The 27,807-nt window shown below is 40.6% G+C and overlaps 1 protein-coding gene across 1 annotated transcript in view; it reads right to left on the bottom strand.

Moving 5' to 3' along the window:
* The window catches only part of SLC2A9 (solute carrier family 2 member 9), a 169,620-nt gene that overhangs the window by 54,551 nt on the left and 87,262 nt on the right, over positions 1 to 27,807 (bottom strand). Inside the window, exons 9-10 of the mRNA XM_077815849.1 lie at positions 25,533 to 25,634; positions 21,546 to 21,621 (exon numbers count right to left, since the gene is read on the bottom strand). Of these exons, the coding sequence (XP_077671975.1) occupies positions 21,546 to 21,621; positions 25,533 to 25,634 (178 nt within the window). The remainder of the gene's footprint in view (positions 1 to 21,545; positions 21,622 to 25,532; positions 25,635 to 27,807) is intronic.

Genomic DNA, 27,807 nt, shown 5'->3' with positions numbered 1-27,807 from the left:
TGAAAAGTAAGTAAAGAATAGGTTTCTGGGCCAAAATTTTGGCTTGATAACAATAAGGCCTAGTAAAATATGAGTGAAGTGAGATAAGTTAGGAGATAACCTTCGGTTATATGGTAAATATATATATATTTTTAACAGGTTTTAACAAGTGTTGTAGGGGAATTTTTGGATGTTTTGGGATATCGGTAATCACAGAATTTGCATTGACACAAATGATAATTAGACTGATGTTTTATATTAATAGCCAATAAAAAAAGATATTTGGGTTTGGGGTACAGAACATTACATATGGCAGTGGAAATATAGATATGGTAACAGACAAGCTTAATTAATTAACAGGGTGCTATAATTGATTATAAAGAAGTTAGTAATTTTAGATTAGTATGCATCGTTCATTAGAGAAAGAATTATATACACAATCTTCTCATCCAAGGACAGATCACCACCGGATGCACCATTATACTTTGGAATGTGAGTATAAATGCAGTGTATGGTTATATTGTAACATCTGTTTGCTTTACCTAATTATTTTATTTTAAATAAAGTCTTAATTCAATTACTTTTTGTATCATTCATAATCCTCCACTAAATTAAATGATGTGTAACTGCCCCAAAAGCTCGAATCTTAAAGAGCTCAGTTTGGTCCTATTAATAATCTTTAAACTATTAATTGGGAACAAATAAATCAAGGTTACACTAGTCGACTGCCTTAAACAAATAGAGGAAGGCTGGCCTTTAGAGTGTGCGTTCACATGCGCAAGGAAGAATTACAGCCTGCTAATGTTATTAGTACAGGAATAATGTTGTGTGGTAACTATAAATACACTGCTTTATTCATAGTGTACAAAAGAAAACTGTTTGTTCACCTTTGCATATACCAGTGTTGTAGGCTTTGATTTGCAAAGCCACCAATCTAATTTGAACACCCAATTCCCAATAGTTGTGATGGGAGTAGGGTGTCCAAACGCCACAGGCAACTTCTGAAAATCTTCACCATAAACTTTTAGGGATATGCAAAATTCTAAAACACATGGCTGAATTTTTTCCAACTTAGCAGTGGATTTCTAATGTCTTAGAGCTGTGAGTCATTAACAAGCAATTAACCATCATTCAGGAAAACATATTTCAAGGCTAATGTTCTTTTCAAGTGCTGCAGTAATCACAATATGAAAGCTACAATTTTAATTGAAATGAAGATCATTTTCCACAATCCATTGTTAAAAGGGGAAAGTTCATAAGCTTTACTGATGTGGAGGTCCTCAAGTGTCATCTCCAGTAATTCTCCATATCTGACAGATACAGATGATTATAACCTTTCAGTTATTGTAGACCCTCATCTTTCTTTTGAAACCTTTACTAATTGCAAAAGCCCAAAACGGCATCCCTAGTGGAACTCTACGAAAGTCAACAGGCTTACACTCTAGGCTCAATGTAGATAACCATATTCAAACCAAATTAAAAGTGTATTAATTCTGAGATGTCAGTAATATTGTCTTATTTAATACTGTGAGGGGGTCACAGTTTATCTGAATACCTTCCACACTCTGACAGATAAAATGCATCAAAATCCAAACCAACCCTGGTATTGTTTCTGCACAGCCCAAACCACCATGGTGTGTCCCTTAGGGCAGTGATTCTCAACCAGGGGTACATGTACCCCTGCGGGTACACAGAGGTCTTCCAGGGGGTACAGCTATTCTAGATGAGTTGATATTTTCCTATTTTACAACAGACTACATCAAAAGCACTAGCAAAGTCAGTACAAACTAAAATTTCATACAGATAATAACTTGTTTATAGTGCTCTATATACTATACACGGAAATGTGTGTACAATATTTATATTCCAATTCATTTATTTTATAATTATATGGTAAAAACCAGAAAGTAAGCAATATTTCTGTAATAGTGTGCTGTGACTCTTGTATTTTTATGTTTGATGTTGTAAGCAAGTAGTTTTTAAGTGAGGTGAAACTTGAGGGTACCTGAGACAAATCAGACTCCCGAAAGGGGTACAGTAATCTGGAAAAGTTGAGAGCCACTGCCCTGGCGAGACAAAACAAGTGAGAACCTTTGAACTTTGCTGGTTCAGATCAAATGGAACCTGGACTCAAACCTCGCCCAGTATTTGTTATGCAAAACCAAAACTGGCCACTCCCTCAGCTCATCTCTGTGGGTGTACATGCTGCAAACATTTACATTACTTGCAATTCTCATCATGAAGCAAATTGACATAGTTAGATTGTAAGCTCTTATAAAATCTTCAAACCAGGGACCCTATCCAACGTTTGTAACATATCTCAGACACCATTAGCCCTGTATAATAGATGAATATTAATAAGTAACGGGGCTCTGGAGCCTTAAGAAAACCCTCCATCCCTCACAATTTTATGGTTTGGTTCATTCATATTTGGATAGGAATTCTCTGACTTCAATTATTGTGGGAGTTATCTCTGAACTGGACTAGAACACACTGTAAAATGTTTGGAATAGTTTCTGTTTAACTGCTTTTGTGTCAGCACATCTTTAGATCTAATGTTTAACCTACAAAAAGGCCCCGTAATTACAAAAAAGCCCATTTATTTTTTTATTTAATATAAAGGACTATTAAAGGTTACTTCCTCCAAAGAAGTCTTAATCTGTCCTCTTATATCATATAAACATGCCTGTTGCCTGGGAGGATTTCATTAGCTTCTAACCGAAAGGATCAAAGTCCCTGTTTGAAAATACACAGGCATTTTAAAATGAATGGCTTTTTAAATTAAAACACACAAAAAGTGACATAGGATTTGTTTAGATGGTACAAATTTCTGTTGAAAATGGAGGCTTATGAATTCAAGCCTGGATCTAACACTTGCTCAGAGTGCACTAAAAAGAGTGCATTGAGATGAGACTCAATACATGCATCCCTGTAACTGGAGAAACTACAATAATACCACACAATGCTGCTTGTAATTTTCTTTTCAGAGGGTAACCCTGAAATTGCATTTTATGTCAGTCCTTTTTCTCTGGCTGCACATAATGTAACATGTAAATGTGAATGGTGTAACTCTTTGCTTTTGTCATAGATTCAGTAGCATTTTTTTACTGCACTCTCAGGTCGAACAAGCCTCCTGACTTTCAAAGTGACCCTTTTTTCACAACCAGCTCCACCGTCAATACAACTTTGTGCTGACATTCAGAATACGAGTCCAGACTGATTTAAAATCTAAATACCAACCTCAGGGTGCATCAGCCATTTCCTCTGAATTTCCTCCTGTCCACAACATGCCACCAATTTAACATATGCCAAATGTGCAACTACCATAATTTACCATATATACCTTGTGTCTAAATTCAATCTTGAATCACTTTCCATAAAGTTCCAGTAATCTTGGAACTAAATCATTACAAAACCATAAAATAAGTCACAAACTACAAAAGAGAGACAAAAGATAAGTGAAATCTCCTTCTGAGACAATTTAGTTTGCTAGTATGTCTTAGCCCTGTGTATTAATGCAGTCAGCAGTAAAAGTAACTGTTGGGAAACATTAATCCTGGTATTATAGGATTATTTTTTAAATTAAACTGTTGGGGTTTTTAAAAATTCTTTTCTTTTTCTGGGAGCACATTATTAGGGTATATTTTATGTTTCCTACTGCCAGAACATCTGCTAAATTAGTACTTCTAGGGCTGATGACCCTTACTTATATTGAGTAATACCGTACCGCACAAGTAGTCTTATTGAGCCAGATTCTGATACCCCTATTGCACATGGAATGATGCCTTATTCTACATGAAGTCCACGGGATTATTTCTGGAGGAAGGCGCTACACAACTGGAAGAAGGTTCACAGAATCTGAGCCATTTGCAACAAGAGTCACTAATTGTGGAGAAGAGTGCTACAGAACATGAATATAAGGGTGGCAGAGACAGGACCCTGAAACTACTGTATCAGGACTGCTTAGAGAATCTGTCACCCTTATTAACACTGAATAATCTTTACGAGCAGTCCCACTGATTTCAATGAGGCACTAGTCAAAGTCAGTAATGATGGCAGAATCTAGTCTTTAAATGAATGAATACAATGACCAGAAAGGCATCTCCCTACAAAGATGATCACTTTCCAGGAAGTGTACAGGTTTCTTTAGAAGATCGCTATTAGAAGATGACTGTTATAGGTAGGGACCTACCAAATTCATGACCATGAAAAATATATCACGGCCCGTGAAATCTGGTCTCCCCCTGTGAAATCTCGTCTTGTGTGTGTTTTTACCCTATACAATACAGATTTCACAGGGGGAGACCAGCATTTTTCAAATTACTCAAATTCTCAAGTTCCTGACCCAAAAGGGAGTTGCACAGGGGGTCACAAGGTTATTTTAGGGGGGTGGGGGGATCACAGTACTGTCACCCTTACTTCTGCAGTTTGCACTGCCGTCAGAGCTAGGTAGCTGGAGATCTGTGGCTGTTGGCTGGAAGCCCAGGTCTGAAGGCAGAACCACCACCAGCAACAATGCAGAAGTCAGGGTGGAAATACCATACCATGCCATCCTTACTTCTGCACTGCTGCTCCATTGGCAGCTCCGCCTTCAGAGCTCAGTTCCTGGCCAGCCACCGCCGCTCTCCAGGTGCCCAGCTCCGAAGGCAGTGCCACGGCCAGCAGCAGCGCAGAAGTAAGGGTAACAGTACTGCAACCCCCCCCTACAAAACCCTTGCGACCTCCCCCCTACGACTCCTTTTTGGGGCAGGACCTCTTCTACAATTACACAACCAAGAAATTTCAAATTTAAATAGCTGAAATCATGACATTTATTATTTTTAAAATCCTATGACCATGAAATTGACCAAAATGGACCTTGAATTTGGTAAGGCCCTAGTTATAGGGTAGCCAGGGAAAAGGGGTATTTAGAGGGTCTATTTTGGTCATGTGTTTCTCTGAGGAAAAGGGAAGAGAGCCCACTATTATAACTGGCTTAGTCCGTTCTTATTTTGGGGAGAAGCATCCGAGGAAAGGAAGAAAATAACATTTCAAAACTAGAATTGCTACACGTCCTCAGCTATTTTGGGCACGAACATTCAGAGCTGGGTCTTCTCAACTCAGATTTTCCACATGGCATTACAAAGAGAGAGGGAGTTAGATTCATGAGGTTACAAGAAATGCATGCAAATAGCACCCAAGTAAACACAGTTAATTCTCCACAAATAACTGAAGTTAAAGAGATGGATCAGAAAGGCAAGATAATTGCCCATGCAGAAGCTCACCCTCGGACACAAAAGTATTCTTTCTTGTTTTCTCTCTCAGTTAGTCAATATTTTAACACCTATCTTATTCTAAGCATACAGTCAACCCAACCACTTAATATACCTTAGCTTCTTTGACTGGTAGCATACTTTTCAACTGTCTGTAACCCTATGTCATACTCCTAGATATGATTAAAACTATCAAAGGCATAAATGAGAACTGAAAAAAATATCAATCCCATACTTGAGCTGGATCCAAACCAGTACAATTTCCAGAGCAAAGATGGTTGGGATAAACTTCAAGTAACAGACACAGAACCAACACTTCAGATCTCTGAAGGTTCACCCAACATTATTACTCACTGTTCCTCATTCAGACGCAGACAGATTTCCTCTCTACCGTAGCAAATAGCTTTTTGATACCATTCCACAAAACAAGAAATACTATTGTGTCTCTGTTTTTGTTTATCAAAAGCTTCATATTTGTTGTCTTAGTTTATATGCCATTTCAGTGATCAAAGGACAGACAGCATGATTGTATCTCCCTGTAGTGGTATTAGGTCAATGCTAGTTGTTTCAGGTGAAAAAATAAGTCTGTTTTTTTCAGTTTGCTAAAGCTGCAGGATTCTGCTCTAAAAGATATTGCCCTAATTTCATAATTGGAGGAGGGGGGAGGAATCTTAGTAACAGGCTGTATTGGCTGTAAGCAGTGGACAAATAGCAACATAATCACATACAAAATGCTAAACTATTTGGAATACTTAACAAACCTGGATAAAGGAACATTACAATTTAATACAGTCTTGGCTTTTGATTGGATTAAAACATTTATGTGCCAGGTCAGTAAATATCTGGTGTGATATTTAAACTGGGCATCCATTCTTTCATGGACATTTTTGTACTTGTAATTCATTTATGCGGATTTCTGGTAATTGATTGCAAGCGTTGAATTGCGGGTACAGTTCCTTGTGGACACTTTCCAGAAGGCCCAGTCTGAAAGCCTGACTGCCTATTGTTTACCTCCTTATGGGCTGACAATACTGAGGTTTGAAATTATGTTAACTAATTACATTTAATATTCAAATAAGTAGCTAAAGCCAGCATTAGAGCTAGGCACAAGATGACAATTCTGTTTCATAGGAACTTTTGAAATTTGTTTTCCTTCTGCTACACCTTTCCAATGTTTTTGTGAAAGTGGAATGTGTGTCACAATATCCATTTTCAGATCGAAATGAGATTTTTTGTATTTAGGAAGTTTCTCTCTCTCTCCCCCTCCCTCACATGTTCCTGACAAAACTTTGTCATAACTAATATGTCTTTGTGAAACTTTCTGACTTCAACGTAACATAATCTGACGAAATTTTACTTAGATGGAAATGTTCCAACCAGCTCTACTCATCATTGAGTTTCCATTGAACTCATGAATACATATAATATCTTTGCTTTTTGATCAATTAATCAGAGGTTAATTTTTATTCTATTTTATTTTCACTGTTCTAGCCTATAGAATGTTAGTATATAGAAAAAATTATTCAAGAAACAAAGTACAGATCCGCCCCTATGCTGAAGTTGCTTTGGACTGCTCTGCTGGCATAAAGTTGAAAGACATTTTCAATAAAAGTCAATATACTTTCTTCCATGCCTGTGGTACCTAACCCAAATGCTCAGAGACTTTATAGAGGTTTTTTTTTTTTTAGCTCTTTTTCTTTGGATTTGTGTGATCCTATGAGCCCCTCCATGCCAAATGGCAAAGGGATCACTGTCATGTAACAGCATCTCTTATCAGGCCTGACAATCTTACTACACCTAATACATTGCTGTCCTAGTATTTATCTATAAAGAATGTTGTATGAGGTATCAAATAAAAGCTGGTCATCCTAAGAATTGTGAGTTGTATGTACAGGTGTCATACAAGAAGTTTGTACATATATACTAAATATGTTTAAACTATGTGTCAAGGTTCCTTCCCCACTGTGAACTCTAGGGTACAGATGTGGGGACCTGCTGAAAACCGCCTAAGCTTATTCTTACCAGCTTAGGTTAAAACTTCCCCAAGGTACAAACTATTTTATCTTTTGCCCTTGGACTTTATTGCTGCCACCACCAAGCGTCTAACAAATATATAACAGGGAAAGAGCCCGCTTGGAAACCTTCTTTCCCCCCAAAATCTTCCCCAAACCCTACACCCTTTCCTGGGGAAGGCTTGATAAAAATCCTTACCAATTTGCATAGGTGAACACAGACTCAAACCCTTGGATCTTAAGAACAATGAAAAAGCAATCAGGTTCTTAAAAGAAGAATTTTAATTGAAGAAAAAGTAAAAAGAATCACCTCTATAAAATCAGGATGGTAGGTACCTTACAGGGTAATCAGATTCAAAACATAGAGAATCCCTCTAGGCAAAACCTTAAGTTACAAAAAGACACAAAAACAGGAATATGCATTCCATTCAGCACAGCTTATTTTATCAGCCATTTAAACAAAACAGAATCTAATGCATATCTAGCTAGATTACTTACTAAGTTCTAAGACTCCATTACTTTTCTGTTCCTGGCAAAAACATCACACAGACAGAGTGAACCTTTGTTTCTCCCCGCCTCCAGCTTTGAAAGTATCTTGTCTCCAAACTGGTCATTTTGGTCAGGTGCCAGCGAGGTTATCTTAGCTTCTTAACCCTTTACAGGTGAAAGGGTTTTTCCTCTGGCCAGGAGGGATTTTAAAGGTGTTTACCCTTCCCTTTATATTTATGACACTATGTAACCAGGCAGGGTTGATAGATAAGTTTTTCCTAAACAAAGGAATGTTGATTTACCCATCTGCCTAGATCTCTGATGTAAAGTAAGCAGGATAAACCAACACAAAGAAAGCCTCATTTGCATATTAAGTCAACAGGAAAACAGACTAATGAGGGTATGTGAAATCAGCATGGGAAGACACCAGACTAAAGCCACAGGGTAGCTGTCTTATCTCTGGGGTCAAAACAATGAGTTTTGGGGAAATATAAGGAGAAGCAAAAAGACGTTTTGTTATCCATTTATTGAGGAGATCTCTGATATTGTGTGGGGGAATCATGAAAATCTGCACCCTGATTTGATTGAAAATAAATGGTTATTTAATGCAACTCTGGTTCTTTGAGATGTGATGCAGACGTATTCCACTTAGGTGCATGCACACCCAGCACACTGGAAGCTGGAGAATTTTGCCTAGTACAGGGGTTCCCAAACTTGTTCAGGATAAGCCCTGGCAGGCCGCAAGATGCTTTGTTTACTTGAGTATCTGCAGATATGGCTGCTCGCAGCTCCCAGTGGCCGCTGTTTGCCGTTCCCGGCCAATGGCAGCTGCGGGAAGCGGTGCAGGCCTGGCCAAATTTAGGAACCCCTAGCCTAGTAGTACCAATAGGAGGCAGCACTTGTGCCTTGTGCTCATAGTTCCTCCCCTGGCTATATGACCACCGCTTCAACCCCCCTCATTTTCTTCACACCAAATGCCCACAGACTAGACTCCGCTGCAGAGGGGATGGCAAGTGGGTCATGGAATACACGTCTGTATCACATCTCAAAGAGCCACAGTTACACTAAATAAACCATTTATTTTCAATCAAATCAGGATCTAGATTCAAGTAGATGCAACTGTGTAGCCCACGTAGGTGGAATATTCCACTTGATACAGGATGTTATCCATTTAGAGAGAGAGACTGTAAAGAGACCGCTTGCCCCTTCATACGATCTGCATGTGATACAAACCAGCGAGGCAAAGCATGAAATGGTTAGTCCTGTCCAGACAGAATGCTAGGCGTTGCCTGACTTCTAATGTAATGAGATGCTGCTTCTCCAGAGATTAATGTGGCTTAAGAACACAGGCAAATGTACAGTTCAAATATACCAGGCCTCAAAGTCACTTTGTCCTGAGAGAATTGTGTTTAAGGAGGCTCGATCCTCAGAGCCAGTAACTCACAGACACTCCTTGCAGATGTCATCACTACCAGGAATGCAGTCTTCTAATATGACAGGTTTCAAAGTAGCAGCCGTGTTAGTCTGTATTCGCAAAAAGAAAAGGAGTACTAGTGGCACCTTAGAGACTAACCAATTTATCTGAGCATGCTCAGATAAATTGGTTAGTCTCTAAGGTGCCACTAGTACTCCTAGTCTTCTAATATGTAAGCAGAAAGGGATAAGATGTTGGGGGCTCGAATGGAGGTCCCATGAAAGGTCCCACATAGGAACTGGCTCTTCGACTGGAGCATGGAGAAGAAGAAGCCCTTTTAAGAATCTTGCTTCCTTGGCATTGGAGAAGATTGATATTCTCTGAATGGGGGTCTGAAATGCTGATGAAATGCTGATGTCATTCTCAGTGACTTTGCATCAAGTACTTCAAGATGTGCTGGACAGAAGCCAGTGTCAGCTGGATTCCACGCCCTAATGACCACACCAAAAACCACTCCCATTTCTCTGAATAGACCATTCTGGTAGAGGGCTTTCTACTGTCAAATAGGACCTGTCAAACAGCTGCCAATCACTGTACTTCCTGCTTATTCAGCCACAAAGCAGCCATGCCATGAGATGCAGGGGGCTGAGTGCGGGATGTAAAGTGCAAGTGTGATTCTGTGTCAGTAGTTCAGGAGGGAGAGAAAGTGGTATGGGAGGCTGAACTGACAGTGTGAGAATTTTTACCATACATATGGTAAAAACCTGACAGGCAGAAGAGAGGCCAGAGGGAAGCACCGTATACTGAAAATGGCACTCCACTATGACGAATCAAAGGAATTTTCTGTTGCTTGGCAAAATCACCAAATGAAAGGTCCGGAGCAACAAACCAGTTGTTCTGAGACAATAGAGGGAGGACAGTCGATAGAATGTCCATTCGGAAGCTCATGTAGTGGATATATTTGTTGAAGCCACAAAGGTTAAGCATAGGTCTTACCCCTCCCTTGGCTTTAGGCACTGGAAAGTACCGGGAAAAGAAGCACGGACCCTGATGTTGATGTTCTGGTAGAACATCCTATGCAGTTCCCATAGCCAGTAGAGAGCAAACCTGCTCGAGGAGTAGTTTCTCATGAGGGGGTCCCTGAAGAGGGACGGGGAGGGATGGAAAGGAACTGGATGGCAGAGCCTGATCTGACAGCACTTCGCACCCAGCTGTCAGTGGTGATCGAGCCCCAAACATTTTGAAAAAGTGAGCCAACCTGTCCCCAGACAGAAGGGACAAGGGGAAGGGAATGGCGACTGAAATACTGCTGTGGACCAAGAAGTCAAAAAAGGGTGCCTGGGGAGGCTGCAAGGGGAAGGTGTGTCAACTGGCCAAACCCTGAACCCGAATGCCTCCTCCTCTGGGTTCTATGCCCCTTTCTGGGGTCGCCCCATGATCTCGGGGGGAGGGAAAGACTGCCAAAATCAGTGCTGCACATGATACTGCTGCTGCTTGTGCTGCTGTTGACCACTGTAGTGGTGACTCTGCACTGCAAGCATATACCCCCACACCAAGAACAATAGGGTAGCCGTAGCATCCTTGAAGGAGTGCAGAGTCTCATTTGTCGTGTCCAAAAAAAGCACACGGCTGTTGAAGGGCAAATCCTTTATGGCCTGTTGCACACAGGGGGCAATACCCAACTTCTGCAGCCATGCTGCCCATCTCATGGTCACCACCAAGGCCACCTCTTTGGCCAAAGACATCCAGTGACATCCAGTGCAGACTGAAACAGAGCCTTAGCCACCAAGTAGCCTTCAGTGATAAATGCCTGAAATTCCTCCCTTAAGGCTTCAGGCAGCTGGTCTGCAAACTTAGACATAACCACCCAGTTCACAAAGTCATATTTGGACAGCATAGTCTGCTGGTTAGCAATGCACATCTGCAAGGAAGAGGAAGTGTAAATCTTCCTATCCATCAGGTCCATCTGTTTGGAGTCCTCGTCCTTGGGAATGGACTTAAATCTTCCCTTCCAGGCTCTATCGTTCACAGGGGTTACACCCACGAAATTTGCAAGTAGGTGGGAGTAAAAAGCTTTAAATCCCTGCACCAGGTGCTTTGTAGTAGGCAGTACCAAAGTCAGCGTGCTCCAGAGAACCTTAGCAGTGTTTAGGAGTGCACTGTTTATAGGAAGGGTGACTCTCCCAGGGGCAGATGGCTGCAGGATAGCCAACAACTTATGTGTATTCTTTTGCAGAAACTCTGCTTGAATAGCCAGCGAAGCAGCCACACACCACATATGTGCTTGGTATGCCTTGAAATCCTCCAGTACTGAACAGGAAGAAGAGCCAGGCATCATGGAGTTGTCTGGGGATGAAGATGAAGTGGTTAATTGTGCCAGAGCCAAAGCCTGCTCCACGACTGACAGACCTGGATGGGAAGACTCCGGAGGCTCCTTGAGGGGAAGGTTAACCAGTGCTTGGGCCTATGGTGGATCAATGGTCACCAGACTTGCCCAGTGATCTCGTCTTAGAGAGAAATGAGGAGTGGGACCTTGGTAACTGAGGAACATTCCAGAGATTCCACGGAGACCAGTGGTATGGATAGAGTATTGGTGGCCAGTGGGCACCGGGCCCCTGTCCCGACCGTGAGATGAGAGAATCTTGGTACCCATAGGGTTCCATGAATGGCCCCTGATAGGGTCAGGCGATGGAGAGCACAAGAGGAAGATCCCAACCTGGATACTGAGGAGTCCCGGGCTTCAGGACATAAAGGCGGAGACAACAACCAGTATGACTCCATAGCCCAGAATGAAGAGGGAACTGGTACCAATGGTGGAAACAGTACTGCCAGCACTGAGTATGCCTCTGTTATTTCTGGTGCCAGAAGCAGTGTTGACCCCAAAGTCAGCAGTGTTACCTATGTGACTGATGGTGCCAAAGTGGAGGGAGGTGAGTGCCACCATGGTAACAATGGCAGCGCCAACAGCGTGGGTGCCAAAGAAGTTCCTGGTGCCAAGTAGGTCCCTTGTGCTGAGCCTACCACTGGCCCCACTTCTACTGTCTGTAGAAGGGAAACATTGGGGTGTGGTGCCAACAGACCCAGAGGTTCAACAGCTGCCCAACCCGGGGCTATAAATGATGCAGCCCTGGCAAAGTCCTGAACCAATGGAGAAGCTGGAACAGAAAGGCTGGGGAAGAACCAAACAGGCTGCCTGCTATGCCGCTTAAGTGGAAACAGCTGGTGCTGACATCACCCTCATCAGTACCAGACTCAACAGACACCCTGGGCCTGGAACTAGGGTGGATGGTATGGGATCTCTGACATTCAAGCACAGTATTGGGGAGTGGATGACAGGACCTGCTCCATCCTGTGCTTTGGTGTTCACACCATGCCGGTCCATGCTCCTCTGGAGGAGACACATGGGTCCTCACATGACCTGGAGCAGCCTCCATCTTCTTTTGTGACCTTTTCCTCAGCGCATTTGATGGGGAATGGCTCCTCCATCTCTTTGGAGAGGTTCTAGCTCCAGAGCGGGAAACAGCAGCACTCTCAGAACCCGAGGGTGACCTTCGATCCAATGTAGCCCTTGGTGCCAAATCAGGCTGTGTGGACTGTTGGAGCAGGTGTGGCTTTAGACAAAGATCCCTCGCCACGAGTCCATTTTGTGAACAATTTGCCAAAGAAACACCATTCCTTGATGTGGGCTTTGCCTAAGCACAGGAAGCACTGTGTGTGTGGATCATTATTGGAGGTCGCTGCCCCACATGACTGACAATGTTTAAACCCCCGTGAGGGCATCACCGGGAAATACTTAAACTAAACTAAAGCTAACCAACTAACACTATATAAGGGTACAAATTAACTATATACAACTAGAAAAAGTCACTAAGACATAGATAGTTTGTAAGGTTAGGAACCACACAGAGCTCAGACTCCAGCCATGGCAGTAAGAAGGAACTGAGGGGGCAGAGGTGGTAGTCCCTCAGATAGCCATGGCAGGGGTTATGAGCACAAGGTGCAAGGGCTGCCTCCTATGGGTACTGCTAGGCAAAATTTTCCAGCTCTGATATACTGGGTGTGAACAAGCCTAAGTGGAATATACAGCTGCATCTGCTTGAAGAAGAATCAGCAAGCTCTACAGAAAAACGTTGTGAGAGTGAGAAAACTGCTTTAGCCAAAGGGTTGTAGTTTGCTAGATATGTTTAGTCTCTTGGAATGTGCTATACTTTTGTTTTATTTGTAACCAATTCAGTTTCTACTTTAAAACGCTATCTTTGGTAATAAACTTCACTTTGTTTTATCATAAGTAGATCTCAATACAGTAATATTAGGCAAAGCATGAATTTTGAGTTGAACGAAACAAGCTGGTTTGTACACTGTCTCTTTGGAGATAGCAAACTTGATAATTTCTGTGAGTGCCCAGTGATGGGCTGGTTACCTCAGGGGAACACTATTCCAGGTGGCCTGCGAACTGGGGTGCACCAAGTGTTACCTGCAAGGCAAAGTAAGGGCTGGCAGAGTCCTGAGAAATTTGTCTGGGGTGGCTAACAGACTGTGGAGACAGGAAGTGTCACCCAGGTTAGCACCAGCAAAATCTCTCTCTCACTGATGCAGAGGGGTCACACTGACCTATGGTTTTGAGCATCCCAAGACAGCAACACCATTTGTTTTCTGTTTTGTTTGACTCCATAGTAACCAGAACCAATCCCCTTGATTCTGTGTCTGTGTCTATTTTTTAATCACATGAAGCTTCTTTAGATCAAATATATCAGATATTTCAGCTGAAATGTGTGGGCAACAGACAATGACTTCCTGCAGCTCCTGCTTCCTGTGTGGACAGCTCTTTAAAAGCTATTTACTAACTTGTGTTTCCTTAACCAGAAATAATCTTGCATCCAGATACTTGTAGTTACATGAGATAACTAAAAAGACTGAAAACAAATAAGTACCTAGAAGCAGCATTTTCCCCACAACCTACAGAAGAGTCTGTTATTTTTCAAAGGATATTTTTCTGTTTTAAGTTCACAAACTACTGTTGAACTCCAGCCTGTGGTCATTTAGAACCTAAACGAACTTTTTGATAGACCACCACTGGAAAACGTTAGGAAATACTGTGACACTGCACCCCATATTCTTCATAGTGATATTATTATGATATTATAGCATAATTATGATGCATTTTATGCAAGTCGGCCATGTGAGGTGTCACTGGAAAAGTTATGATTTGTTGAATATGATTATCCTATTTGTATGCATGTATCATTTTTGTATCTGAAGTTATGAATATTGACTATGTATCTATATTTCAAATGTAGTTATACCTGGGTGTATAGCTGCAAGATGCTTTCAGTCTAGACTGGTGGGTGGGGAAGGGCCTATTCAGAGTAATAAGCCATTAGGGAAAACAATAGGCCTCAGGAGAAGCTTATCGTCCACCTTGTGAGCCTTCCTGAGAATGCTCCAGACAGCCTGTAAGTAATGGCTACTATGACTCTGCAAGGACATAGGACCAGACCATGTCTCTGGACTTCATCTTGGGATGTCAGTATTTTTCCACAAACTGATCTGGGAGCCAAGTTTTGAAACAAAGGGTTCCCACCATATGCTAAAGCTGTATAAGGCAGGGAGTGACATCATCTGGCGTTCTTCACTCTCCACACAAGAAGATTCCTGGAAACACCTGAGGAACAAAGACTGAACTGGTGGAAGTGCTGGACCCAGGCTAAAGGGATTTCTAGCCTGTGTCTGAAAGACCTGGGGATTCCAAGCTGTAAAGCCAGTGCAGCTTGTCCCTTAAGAATCTGCAGTCTGCTTGTATCATCAGCCAGGGTGAGAATTTGCTAATGCGTATCCTATCTTTCTAGTGTCTTAGACTTAGTTTGCATTTTTGTTTATTTACTAGGTAATCTTCTTTGATCTGTTTGCTATCACTTAAAATCTACCTTTTGTAGTTAATACATTTATTTTATATTTTAATCTACCAACAAGTAAATTTGGAGTGAAGTATGTGGGAATCTTAGCTCAGAGGGGCTGTTGCATATTCCTCTCCACGTTTGGGGAGGGGGGGAAGGGACGACTCTATGAGCTTACGCTGTACAGTTCCCTGTGCAGCGCAAGACAGTATAATTTTGGGTTTATGCTCCAAAGAGGGTGCGGGCCTTGTCTTTAGCCTTTCTACTGTTCGTTCGTGCAGTGGCTAGTCAGAGGGTCTGCATGTAACTGCAGCTGGTTGTATCCCTACCTGTGTGAACGCTGGTGGAAGTGTAAGACCAGGAGCGTGTCTGCAGCTTGTCTCAGCAGCACAGTGTGAGAGGGAGCCTAGGCCGGTGGGACAGAAACTGGGCTCAGTAGTACCCCAGTTACAAGAGGCACCCCAGGGGATCCCATCACAAATACATTTTAGATTTTTGTTTATCTTTTTATTGTAAGCAGAGGGATATCAACAATCACCTACTCCTCAATATACCTGCAGTTAACATTACAGTTTCAATGCTCAGGATTTCTTCCTGGAACACATCTGCAAACTTGCATGCAGAAAAGGGGGAAAAAAACCTGAATGAAAGTGACAGCTGATTCTAACTGGCGAGGAGCAGATGGGACTCTGCCATATGCTTTTATGACAGACAGCACGCTACCTAGACAACTATCAAGAAATCATCAGATGTTTTAACAGGATAGAAAATACTATTAAATGGGAAGCCACACTGGCACTTTGAGACAATTAAAAATGTTAATTTCTACACATTGTGGGCTGGATCCTCAGTTGGAGTAAACTGGCATAGCTCCACTGAAGTCAATGAAACTATGCTGGATTTAGTTATCACAATCATCTTCCTATTTGCATAATCAATCAATTATATGCACCATTTCCCTTCAGCAGGGTTGCATAGATAACTGAAAAAAGAATTTGATCCAGACTGTATTAGTCAATAACATATCAGAGTAATGAATTTAAGTTCATATACAGTTACTGCTATACATTATTAGTTTTACCCACAAAGATCCAAAAGTAGAGATTCCCCTTACAATTCTAAGTTAAGAAGTCACAACTACGAACTACTGGATTTTGATGTTGAAGTAGCCATTTGACCAGTGGCTAGTAACTAATTAGGGGCCTGATCCTTTAATTCTTTACTCACATGAGTAGTACCACTGGAGCCAATGGGCGTACTCATATAGATTTATCAATTTAATTTATTATTAATGTAATAATAAATAATAGGTCTATTATTTATTCGTGAGAGTAAGAGTTGCACGATTGGACTCTAGAATCTTTATGAACTTTTTGGAATTTCATGGGTAAAATTCTGCTTGCCTAACTCCCAGAAAAGTCCCACTGGGCCCCACAGTCAGAACACTGTAAGAAAACACCTGAGTTATGCATTATTGCTCAAGATCCTGCAAAACTGACTACATCTAGGTCTTAGCTTAATTATACTAATGTACTGTATGGCTTGTTCCTTCTGTCTTCGTAGATCAATTAACTAATATGTGACTGATAGTTAGTTAGTTAACTTTTCCTGTCTGTAAGCCCCATCTCAACTCATTTAATAAGGTCCCGTTAGATGGACTAAAATTTAATCTAACCCAATTCACTGATTTTTTTTGTTCCACTGTAAACTAATTAGATGTCTTATCTGTTCATGTAAAATGAACTAAAGCAATTTGGCATGTAATTGTACATGAATAACCAACAACTGAAAAGGAAACACTGTCTCTCTCATTGGGGCAGGGACAAAGAGAGTGTGCAGGAGGCCGCTGTTGAATATTACCGGTGCAGGAACAGAATAATGGGATACTTCAACGCCTCGCACAGTGAGGTCCATAACTAGGGCTCCTAGGCACTATGGTAATATATATATATGATAATAATATTAACTAATAGAATAACGACTATATGAAGTGTCATGCAACCGAAAGGTATTGCAAATATAGTAGACTGAAATTATATTTGTGCGGGAATTACTATATAATACTTTCATCCTCTTAATAATTTTACTGGAGGGAATTACTCTTTCATTTTACTATTCATTTAAACATCTGCTGAGGCCTTATGGCAAACTTTGACAAACTTTCTATTAAGAAGTAATTCTCTATCCATCTCTTACTGTTGTCTTCACCTCCATTTTTTAAAGAGACACATCATAAAGGCAGATCCTCTGTTTTCATGGAAAAAGAAAAGGAGTACTTTTGGCACCTTAGAGACTAACCAATTTATTTGAGCATAAGCTTTCGTGAGCTACAGCTGAGCTACATATAAAAGGGACACTAATGCAATATGAAAACCCAAGAAATTTGGGACTAGACCATTCAAGGCAAATAACACTGATTCACTTCCAAATATTCATTATGGGGAAAATCCTGACCGGGCTGGTACCAAAAGGTGAAAATAGCCACTTTCAGATGAGTCCATGCTTCAGAAATGCTGCCAGTCAGCACAGGATTCCACTGGATGGGTCAGCATTGATATGCAGTGCGGTCTCCTTTCCTGCTTTAAGCATCCTCCACTCCTACCTAGCGCCTAGTGCTAACAGTCTAGGATTGGACAATTGACCCTAGCCACCAGACCACATGTGTGAACCATCTCTGTACATTGGTCCCCCTATTTTAATACTTAAAACACTGTTGCTTACATGTGGAGAAGGAGCACTCTCTTGTGTGGTAGCACAACAGAGGACAGGAAGTTGCCCCATCTCTGGTTCTTTCATTATGCTGTTGGATCAAATAATTCAGGGCAATGTGACACATGATTCAGCAAATACAGTGTAGTATAACAGTGTCATGCTGTTTAACTGCTCTAAGCTTTAAAAGATTAGTAGAAACTTCCTGCTTCCATGGTTAGATTACAAAAAACATGGCTGGCTCCATTTTAAAACAAAAATGCAAAGTGAAAACTCTTCAGGACTTGACTGTGCTACCCTCATGGCCACATAGTACCTTGCTCAGTGAGTAGTCCAGTTGATTTCTTCAGTGAGACTACTCACAGAGTTAGGTACCACTCAGTATATGGGTTGTACAATTAGGATATCTGTCGTTTTTTTTCCTGTTTAGGCATGCAGGTATAGATTCAGCATCAGCCCCCACAAAATCATGTACAACCATCACTGAAGTTAATGGGAGTCTCATACCCTTAAACCAGGGATGACTTTGGTAAACAGCAAGCAGTAGAGCTGGATTTGAACTATTAAGGGCTAAATTTTAACTTGGACTACACAGCCATGAAGGATAGTAAAGGGAGTTGGAACCTCCATTACACCTTTGCAAAGGCTACCCAGACCTTGAAACTGGGCAAGGAGAGAGAAAAGAATGAACTGCTAAATGCTTGTTTACCACCTCACAGATTAAGAGAACGGGATCAGGAAATGAGTAGAACCTGGGCTCTATTTTCCAATACACTAGCCAGCATAGATATGCCAGACAAGGGGTGTCATAACTTACTGCTGGTACAAACTGGCAGCAAATTGTTAATTCCCACCACCCATGGACAAAGGGAAATCAGGAAGGGAAACAGCTATGACACAATTCCTCCTGCAGTTTATGTGCCAGCCTGTGCTCAGGCACACTCAAGCCTAAATTATGAGAACTGAAACCTCATAATTAGGATTGCAACCACATTTGTCCCTCTCAAAGTAGATCCGATAATTGCACTAAAAATTTCAGAGTTATGCCTCTGTCTTGTGACATGGACAGATGTGGATGTTGTACTTTTCAGTTACACTTTTTTTTAGGTTAACAATATGCATCTGATGAAGTGAGCTGTAGCTCACGAAAGCTTATGCTCAAATAAATTGGTTAGTCTCTAAGGTGCCACAAGTACTCCTTTTCTTTTTGCGAATACAGACTAACATGGCTGTTACTCTGAAACATTATAGAGAAAATATTTCACCCAAACAACAAATAGCTTATACACATGTCTAGCTTACCAGGTATCACCCAGCCTCCATATGGAGGCTCTGGATCAAGTGTGAAAATAACCTCCCTCCTCAGTCAGGGTGGTCACTTTAGATGGCTTTCAGTTCTTTATTTGCCTGGCCTCTTGAACCATGTCAAACCAGTATGTGTAATTTCCCCCCAGGGATGAAACTTCTTCAGATTTATTACTTGCCTTAGGGATGTGCATTAATTATTCCCTAGTGATTATAGTTCCTGAGGAAACATTTTAACACCCGTATTGAATCAGGAATACAATCCCTAGCTCATAAAGACATACACAAAATTTATAAGGTTGGAATATTCATAGATTATTGTATCATGTGCTGATAGCATCCATCACAGTCACCATATTTTCCCCAGCAATTAGAGTATTTGACTATATCGGAATGGTAGATGGGTTGGTTGTAAAGAAAACAAAGTGCCATGTTTTCTTCCTTTCAAAAAACAGAAACAAAAAACACAACAGCAAGAAGAATGCTGCAATTTTAAAGATTTTCTATAGGAAGCAGTCTTGTGATCTGAATAGACGTTCCAGTCTTGCATACTTATAGATGTACTGCCTCAATACGAGTGCAAAATGCATTAGAAAATCCTGACTGGCAGCAATGAAGGGACAACAGCTAAGTGAACAAAAATATAATCTATCATAGGGAACAAAGGAAAAAAGAGGAAAAAAGAAAAGGAAAAAAAGTGGAGGATTTATTTTAAAAGGTTGAACTGTGATGTACATTTGAAGTTTTGAAAACTAGTGAATATCTTTTAGGGTTGGCCTAAATTACTCTGTAAATTTGTTTCTATGGGGCTTTTTGGAAGAAAAATAAGTAGAGGTTACAAGTGTTCATACTTACTTACTTACAGGAGTTCAACTATTTTTGCAGATTTAAAAGGAGAATTGGCAAGAAGTTTAAAGTCACCACTTGACCTCTCAAGACTATCTGGTTGAGAACCAGCTTTGATTTCAAAATGCTTTTTTTAAAAACCCAGCAATCTATTGCTGAGAATTTTGTTTTAAACATGAGGAACTTGGGCAGAACTGAAATTTGCCCTTACAAAAGCACAAGGGGGTTGCATGATGATTTGCATCACGGGTTTCAGTGCCAGGGTTAGGTGGGGGTAGAAAGAGCAGTCTTCAAGGGACTTCTACTCTCTACTGCTCCCGGGCTCCCACACAGATAGAGGGCAGGGCAGGAAATTTTCAGTTTTTTCAAGTTAGTGTGGCTCCATCCATATATCAGCCAGTGAAGTTCAGAGAGCATGGAAGGAGACTGGCATAGATTAGTGACACAGTCCCTCCCCCAGGAGCATTAGGAAACTAGGGAGGAACTTGTGAGTCAGAGTCATAGCTTCCTGGTCTTTTTCTGAGCTGTCATGGATATGTAACACTTCTCTCTCAGAGGGTAGAGAGGGGGGGGTTTCAATATTACAGTTTAGTCCTATTTTATTAGAGGATCCCAAAACACAGGATGCTGCCTTTTCCAGCTGTCTTCCCAGTAGCAGTTAAATAATAAAACACCACCACAAAAGACAAAAGTGGCCTAAGTAAGTAATGATGATGACGACAACAATGATGCACAGGCAAGGAAACGAAACAAAAGAATCACGTTAAATTTCAGCTTCATTAAAAAGAAAGGAGAAAAAAGTGTTGAAATGTTGAAAAAATGGATGAAACCATGGCAGAAGTGATGGGGACAGAAATGTTGTTTTCGGATTTATAACAGAACATATATGAAGGAAAACCACAAAAGCAGTTCATTTCACCACACCCCACTCCCCTTTTTTGTGAAGAACAGTTTGTTACAGAATCTCTGGGAAAAACCCACACCTCCTTTTAGCAGCACATACTGTACATGAACTATGCTCTGGTTAAATTCCTCTTTCTGCACCTGCAAACATATGCTATCGAAATTAGTTACTTGCTAATTCACAAAGCCAGATTCTGTTCTATGCTAAACTGATGTAATCCTGGAGTAACAATGTTCAAATCAGTGGAGTTGTTCCAAAATTACACTGATGTAACTGGGTTCCAAATCTAGTTCATTATGTGTCAGTGTTTCTTAATATTTCTACTGAAACCCCTGCTCCAATGAGTCCTAGAGTTCATTGTAATAAAGACTGCAAACTAAGAATATACAGTATATAAAGTTGTATCTATTGCCATGAAGAAGCCTAATAATCCTGACAGAACCCGCACAGGTACACTGAGAACAAGTGAGATGTCGTTATTGGCACACTATCAACATAGTGATCCAAAGGCATCAGATTCAAATTCATGAAGTCTATATAGAGTTGACATGCAATGGGGAACCCCAGAAGCATTATCAACAGGAGACTAACCTTTCTGATTATCTTCTTATACAAGGCACACACACACAAATCCCTGCCACACACATAGCAAAGTCTAATGTCATGTCACTTCAATGTGCATGTTTTAGTGTTTGGTGCATGGAGAAATGACATACAAGAACATGAAAAAAAATTACTTACCTGGGCCAATGCAAAATGATGCAATTATTGCAAGAATGCAAAATATACTGAGATAGGGGAGCCAGTATGCACGATTCTGGAAAAAACACAACAAAAAATAACCCACACTAGCATTACTTATGTCAAATGCCTAATCAATAATAAGAGATCACATGGAATACAAAATATTCTTTACATTCTTTCCATAGATTAGGGTTTATGCCAAGAGTTAGTCTTAGAAATCAGTATTCCTGAAATATTTATTAGACAATTTGTATTAAAATTAAAATTTGGAATCTATACAGTGAAATGTCAAGAGGTCTGCTACATTGAAGAAGCCACAAATATTCAAAAAACTCATAACTTCTTATGCTGCAATTCAAGCCAAGCTGTGAAAGTTTCCTTGGGTTGCACAAACTCTTCTTAGTCACCTTCCCCAGATGTCTCTGCCATATTATTAAAGCCAGTATGGCAGATTTTTTAAATGACAAAGTTAATCTGTGTGAAGGATGGACTAAATACACGTCTCTCAATGGGACAGGGAGTTCTGTTCACCAGAAGCTGGGACTGGGTAACAGGGGAAGGATTGCTTGATGATTATCTGTTCTGTTCATTCCATCTGAAGCACCTGGCAAAAGACAGGATACTAGGCTAGATGGATCTTTAGTCTTATCCAGTATGGCCTTTCATACGTACTAAGCTTAAAATAATATACACTGGGTGTGGTCAAACAGGTTGGGATATTCAGCCACATCCTGAAATTGTAGACAAACAACCTAATGGATCTGATTCTGCAGTAAAGGAAAGTTTTGTATGGAAAAGGACAGCCACAGGATCAAGCCCATAGATCAGTGGTGGGAAACCTGCGGCCCGTGGGCTGCACACAGCCCATCAGGGCAAGCCGCTGGCAGGCCACCAGACCGTTTGTTTACATTTGCTTGCAGCTCCCAGTGGCCAGGAACAGCGAACCGCGGCCACTGGGAGCTGCAGGCAGCCGTGCAAATGTAAACAAATGGTCTGGCGGCCTGCCAGCAGCTTGCCCTGATGGGCCGTAGGTTACCCACCACTGCCATAGATTGTAGATGGTTTTATAAGTCTTTGGGTATGTCTAAACTTCGAGCTGGAAGTGTCAATTCCAGCTCAAAGAGGCTTACATGCACTAGCTTTCATCAAGCTAATGTGGTAAAACAGAATGTAGCCTCAGCAACGTGAGCGGTGAGACGGTATAGGTGCCCAGGGTACATAACTAGCATCTTGCACGGGTATGTGCTCAGGGCAACTAGCTCCTTGTGCCATTGCAGCTACACTTTATTTTTAATGCTTTAGTTTAATCAGATCTAGTGCAGGTATGTCTCCCTGACCTGGAATTTACATTTCCAGCTTACAGTGTAGACACAGCCAGTGTATTCTTCCAAAGTTCCACACTTCTATTTCTATTACAGATTATGTGGTTTTGTGAGGAGTTCATTTTGTCTACAGAAAACTAAGTGAAGCAACAGCAATACAGGTAAAAAGTAATCAAAAGGAACTGACTAAGATTAAAAAGAAGAGCTTAAAGGAAGGCAACATTTGATTCAATAGGATCTCTCTAAATTATATGAGCTTTCCCTCTAGCTTCAAATACGGAGAGAGAATTCTACTGAATTGCCAGACCACAGTCCCTGATCTATGTAATGCTGAAAAATAAAAACTCCCGATTTCTTCCCACAGCCCTGTGGTCTCATCTTATTTCTCAGAAAATTTTGAATAGCAGAATGTTATAGTGAGGTTGCATATTACTAAGTCTTTGTTATTTTTACAAAATATGAAGATATATTTACTTAGAGTATCTGAAGCATCATCATACCTATACTTGCCAATATAAATGACTGATGTACAGGTTCAAACAAAAAAGTACTATACTGGTTTGTTCCTTTTTAACTTGTTTATTCATTTATACACTAACTCTCAAAATATGATAATATGTGAAGGCTCTTCTTGGCATTAGTGTGAATTCATAAACTTATACATTTATCAGAGATGAGCTCATGTTGGATCCAAAACACAGATCTAAACTTGTTAGCCCCTTATACAGAGAGGACACAGGTGCAAATTCAGAACCAGATATAATTTTCCTCTGAGTTCAAGGCTGTTTGCATCCTGGGTTCTTGGTTCAGACTTATATCTAATACTTAATGCATAATAGACTAGATATTCAGCTAATGTAAACTGACGTCACTCCACTAAAATCTAACTCACAGTCAATGGAGCATCACTGATTTACAACAGCTGAAGATCTAGTCCAATTAGTTTAAACATGTCACATTATGTATCAAAGGGTTTGGAAACGCCTACTTTTCAGTCAGCTCATAACAAAACTTGCAGCCTTCTATCTTATGTGTCTTGTGGTTGTGCTAACAACCTTGGTTTTATGACCTCGTCTGTAAAGTACAGTTCTGTTGTTTCATACAGTTGACAATATGGTAAGTCCTATTCAGATAGTTCACAGATTCATAGAGTTTAAAGCCAGAAGGCACCATTAGATCATCTAGTCTGACCTCCTGTAGAACACAGGCCCTTAAATTTCACCCATTTACCCTTATGCTGAGCCCAATAACTTGTCTTCAGATAAAGCACATCTCCAGAAAGGAATCCAGTCTTTATCTGAAGACATCAAGAGATGAAGAATCCACTGCTTCCCATGGTACTTTATTCCACTGGTTAATCACCCTCACTAATAAAAATTTGTGCCTTATTTCCAATTTGAATTTGTCTGGCTTCAGTTTCCACTCACTAGCTCTTGTGATGGTTTTACTACGTTCACATGCTACTCACATTGACTCTGAGGGTATGTCTACACTGCACAATAAAGTATAATTATAGCCCCAGTGACCATACCTGTGCTAGCCATAAGCTAGCTAGCGCAGGTACGTTAGCGGTGAAGAAACAGGGGCATGGGAAAAGAACCCAAGTATGTACCCGGGGTCCCTGGCGGGATTTTACTGGGATAGGTAGCCTGCTCTGAAGCTTGTGTTGCCACATCATCACTGCTACTATTACCTTCACTAGCTAGATTAAAGCAAGAGCAGGTATACCTACCCATAGTATAATTACACGTTGGTTTGCAATATAGACATACCGTCAGTGGCTCCCTTAGTATTAACTCAAGCAAAGAAACAGGATACTGCAGTAAGATAAATGGTGAGGCTCATTTTAGCTGCTGTTCCAAAGACAGAGAAATCTTGACTATAGCCAGCAGAAGAACAACTTGCTGAAAGATCACTAAAAGCAGGCTGTTCCAACCTATCAGAACTCTACTTTTCAGGCCCCAAGAACAAAAGAAAGCTGTACATGATAATGCAGATAAACGGAGGACAAAAAAGGCAGACAAACTGATTTCCTTTCAGTGTTATAGTTTGTTTAATAACCTTCTTCCAATCATTTGACATAATCACTTGCGAAATAAATGCTAACCCTGCATCTCCATGCCAGGTGCTTCCTTCCAACAAATAATGAATCTTCACCTTTTGAGTCCAAATAGCTGAACTGAACTTCAAAGCTACGGTCGCACTGGAATGTTTTCTCCCCCAGGAGCCTTCTGTTTGAATTTAACCTTTTTGCTTTTTCAAAAAAGTCACCAGTAAACAGAAGGCACATAGAGAATGCAAGAAATTTCAAGACGATATATACTGTTTTACAGCAAAAGTATGAGGTGTTGAATGCAGCGTTTCTCAACCATGAGCAAAATTATCCTCTCCAATCTGCTTGCATGAAACTCTCACTTGGTAAGAAATGAATGAGACAATCTTTTAGATCACATTATGACTAACAGTCACATTCTGAAATAATTAAGTTTATAATTAAGCAGAAGACAGAACTTCAAATCTCCAATTCAGAATAGGCCATCATTTAAACTTAATCAAAAGTTGGAATGGTCAACAGAAGTAAGCTGAAGCCAAGAAGTACTATATACCGGACATTTAAAATAGAGAAATGAAAGAGAATAGTTACGTAATGAATATACTGTACCTGTAAAGTCAGGGATACTGAAAGTATCGTAAAGGAGATGACCATCAAACCAAAACCTCCGATAAGCAGAGGTCTACGTCCAAGTCGTTCAACAGCTAAACCCTGAATAAGAAGAAATGGTATTTTACTTTCTTGAAGAACCAGTAGAGCTTCATTAATTAACAAAATTCTTATAGTGAAGTGATAGGTGCTACGTAAAAACCATAGATAGTAACAATTAACTTCATTTTGTTAATTCTCAGCTACAGTGTGTTCATAATTACAGTCAGATTACATCATTTAACATCTTTTGGAAAACAGGTAATTGTAATATTCGGCATTGCTTATTAAAAATAGAGCAAATAAGTAATATTTGGTTGGGTTAAATTTTTTTTCCCCTACAGAACCATAATGGGATTATACATGGAAGAATGTGAAACTTGTAATCGACTGTCTTAAAGTGCAATGGTGAAGGTTCAATTTCCATTAGTGCAGTGGATATCAAATCTCATTCAAACGTGGCATAGATACACAGAAACCTGTGCATTTATGCACCTTTTCATTTATTTATGTTGACTACTTTGCAGACAAAGGAACTTAATTAAAAAAAATCACATAAAACCAGAGTATGTCTGCTAAAGAGGAATATAATAAAAAGAGCTCTAAAAAGGGTTAGTATAAAATAATTGATTTTCCTAGATTCATATGTAAATGAGTGAGATACATTTTAGACCAGACACATCAGAACATTCTTTAACATGCTATTCCCACCAGTAATTACTAATTAAAATCGCTTTCTTATGAAGAAAGGGTAACATTACTTGAAATCTAAAAGGTATGTGTCAAATAACTGCTTCAGATGATTTTAAAAAGGTAGACTCAAATATTTATTTGCCAGGTAAATAGTTACCTTGGACGGAAAGCCTGAGTTCAAGCATCACCCATGCGAAAGGTGAAATGCAGAAATGAAATGAATTCTAAATTACATGGGCCTCCGTGGTGGTTTGCAGCCATGGAATTCCAGGAAAAGTTGTGTTATAGGCAGGCACGTGTCTGTAGATGTGGAGGGGGAGGACAACACTTGTGGAGTGGGTACTCTCTCCACAAATTTCAGCTCTGCTAGTTGTTATGGAAGAGGCATGGGGGTACGCAGCACTAAGTGAACTTAGTGGACCAAAGAAACCAACCCATGTAGATTTTATGGCCAGAAGGGACCACTATAATCACCTAGTCTGACCTCCACAACACAGGCCACAGAACTTCATTAGTAGTGGAGAGAATTATCCTTCCCTACTGCACAAGTAAACATACTCAAGCCCAGTAACTCTGGGTCAAAACAGAGGCACCCCGTTGTAGAGGTAGTTGGAAAATTTTAGCCCAAGAGATTTTCCCAATCTCACAAAGAAAGTCCTTGGCAGAGCTTGGAACAGAAGACAGATCTCTGTGCTTCAGCTAGTAGACCATGCCCTACGGACTTGATCCTGCAAGGTGCTGAGCATGCTGGCCCTGATCTAGCAAAGCACATGCTTCACAATGGGACTACTCATGTGTTAGAAGTTAAACAGATGTGTAAGTGCTTTGCTGGACCTGTGCCAGAGCACTCAGCTCCTTGCATGATTGAGGTCTAGCTCCCTTATGCAGGGAAGTCCCCATAATACAGTCTGTGGTGACCAAACAGGAGAGAGTAAATTACCTTTATATAATTCTTTTTCCCCTCTGGGTAATTCTGATTGCAATAATCAAGTCATAGAATAAACACCAATGCCTGTAGCTAAACAGAACCTGCCAGAAAATTTCACAGAGGGAGTAAAAGAAATTTAAAAGGTAAAGAAATGTATTTCTTTGCTGAATGTCTCCCACAGAATGATAGGAATGTGTTCTGAATGTCCCTGCCTGAGGGTGCCTAGGGGGAAGGTCTACCCTAGAAAGTTTTGCTGTTTTAATGATACAGACAATACCAGCGTACTGCTGACAGTATGAAAGTGCTTATACCAGTATAATTTATGCCACTTTGGAAACCAGCAGAAAATATGCTGGTAGCAAGCACAGTTATACCAGCATAACTACCTCTACCTCTAGGGCTTTCAGCAGCACAGTTATGTTGGCAAAAAAAAAAATCACACCCCTAACTACACAGCTATACCAGTACAAACTTTTCAGAGTAGACCAGGGCTCAGTTTTCATTTCAGCTTTGCAGTTCATCACAATAAACCTAAATGTAAATCATTATTGCCTTAAAACTAGAACCCAGATGAACTTGTAGGAAGTAAGTCATTAACAGAAATAGAGAGAATGT

This window comes from Eretmochelys imbricata, chromosome 4 (genome assembly GCF_965152235.1).
Source record: "Eretmochelys imbricata isolate rEreImb1 chromosome 4, rEreImb1.hap1, whole genome shotgun sequence".
Taxonomy (NCBI): domain Eukaryota; kingdom Metazoa; phylum Chordata; order Testudines; family Cheloniidae; genus Eretmochelys; species Eretmochelys imbricata.
Note: the sequence above shows the minus strand (reverse complement) of the source record. Positions and strands in the feature narration are given on the sequence as shown.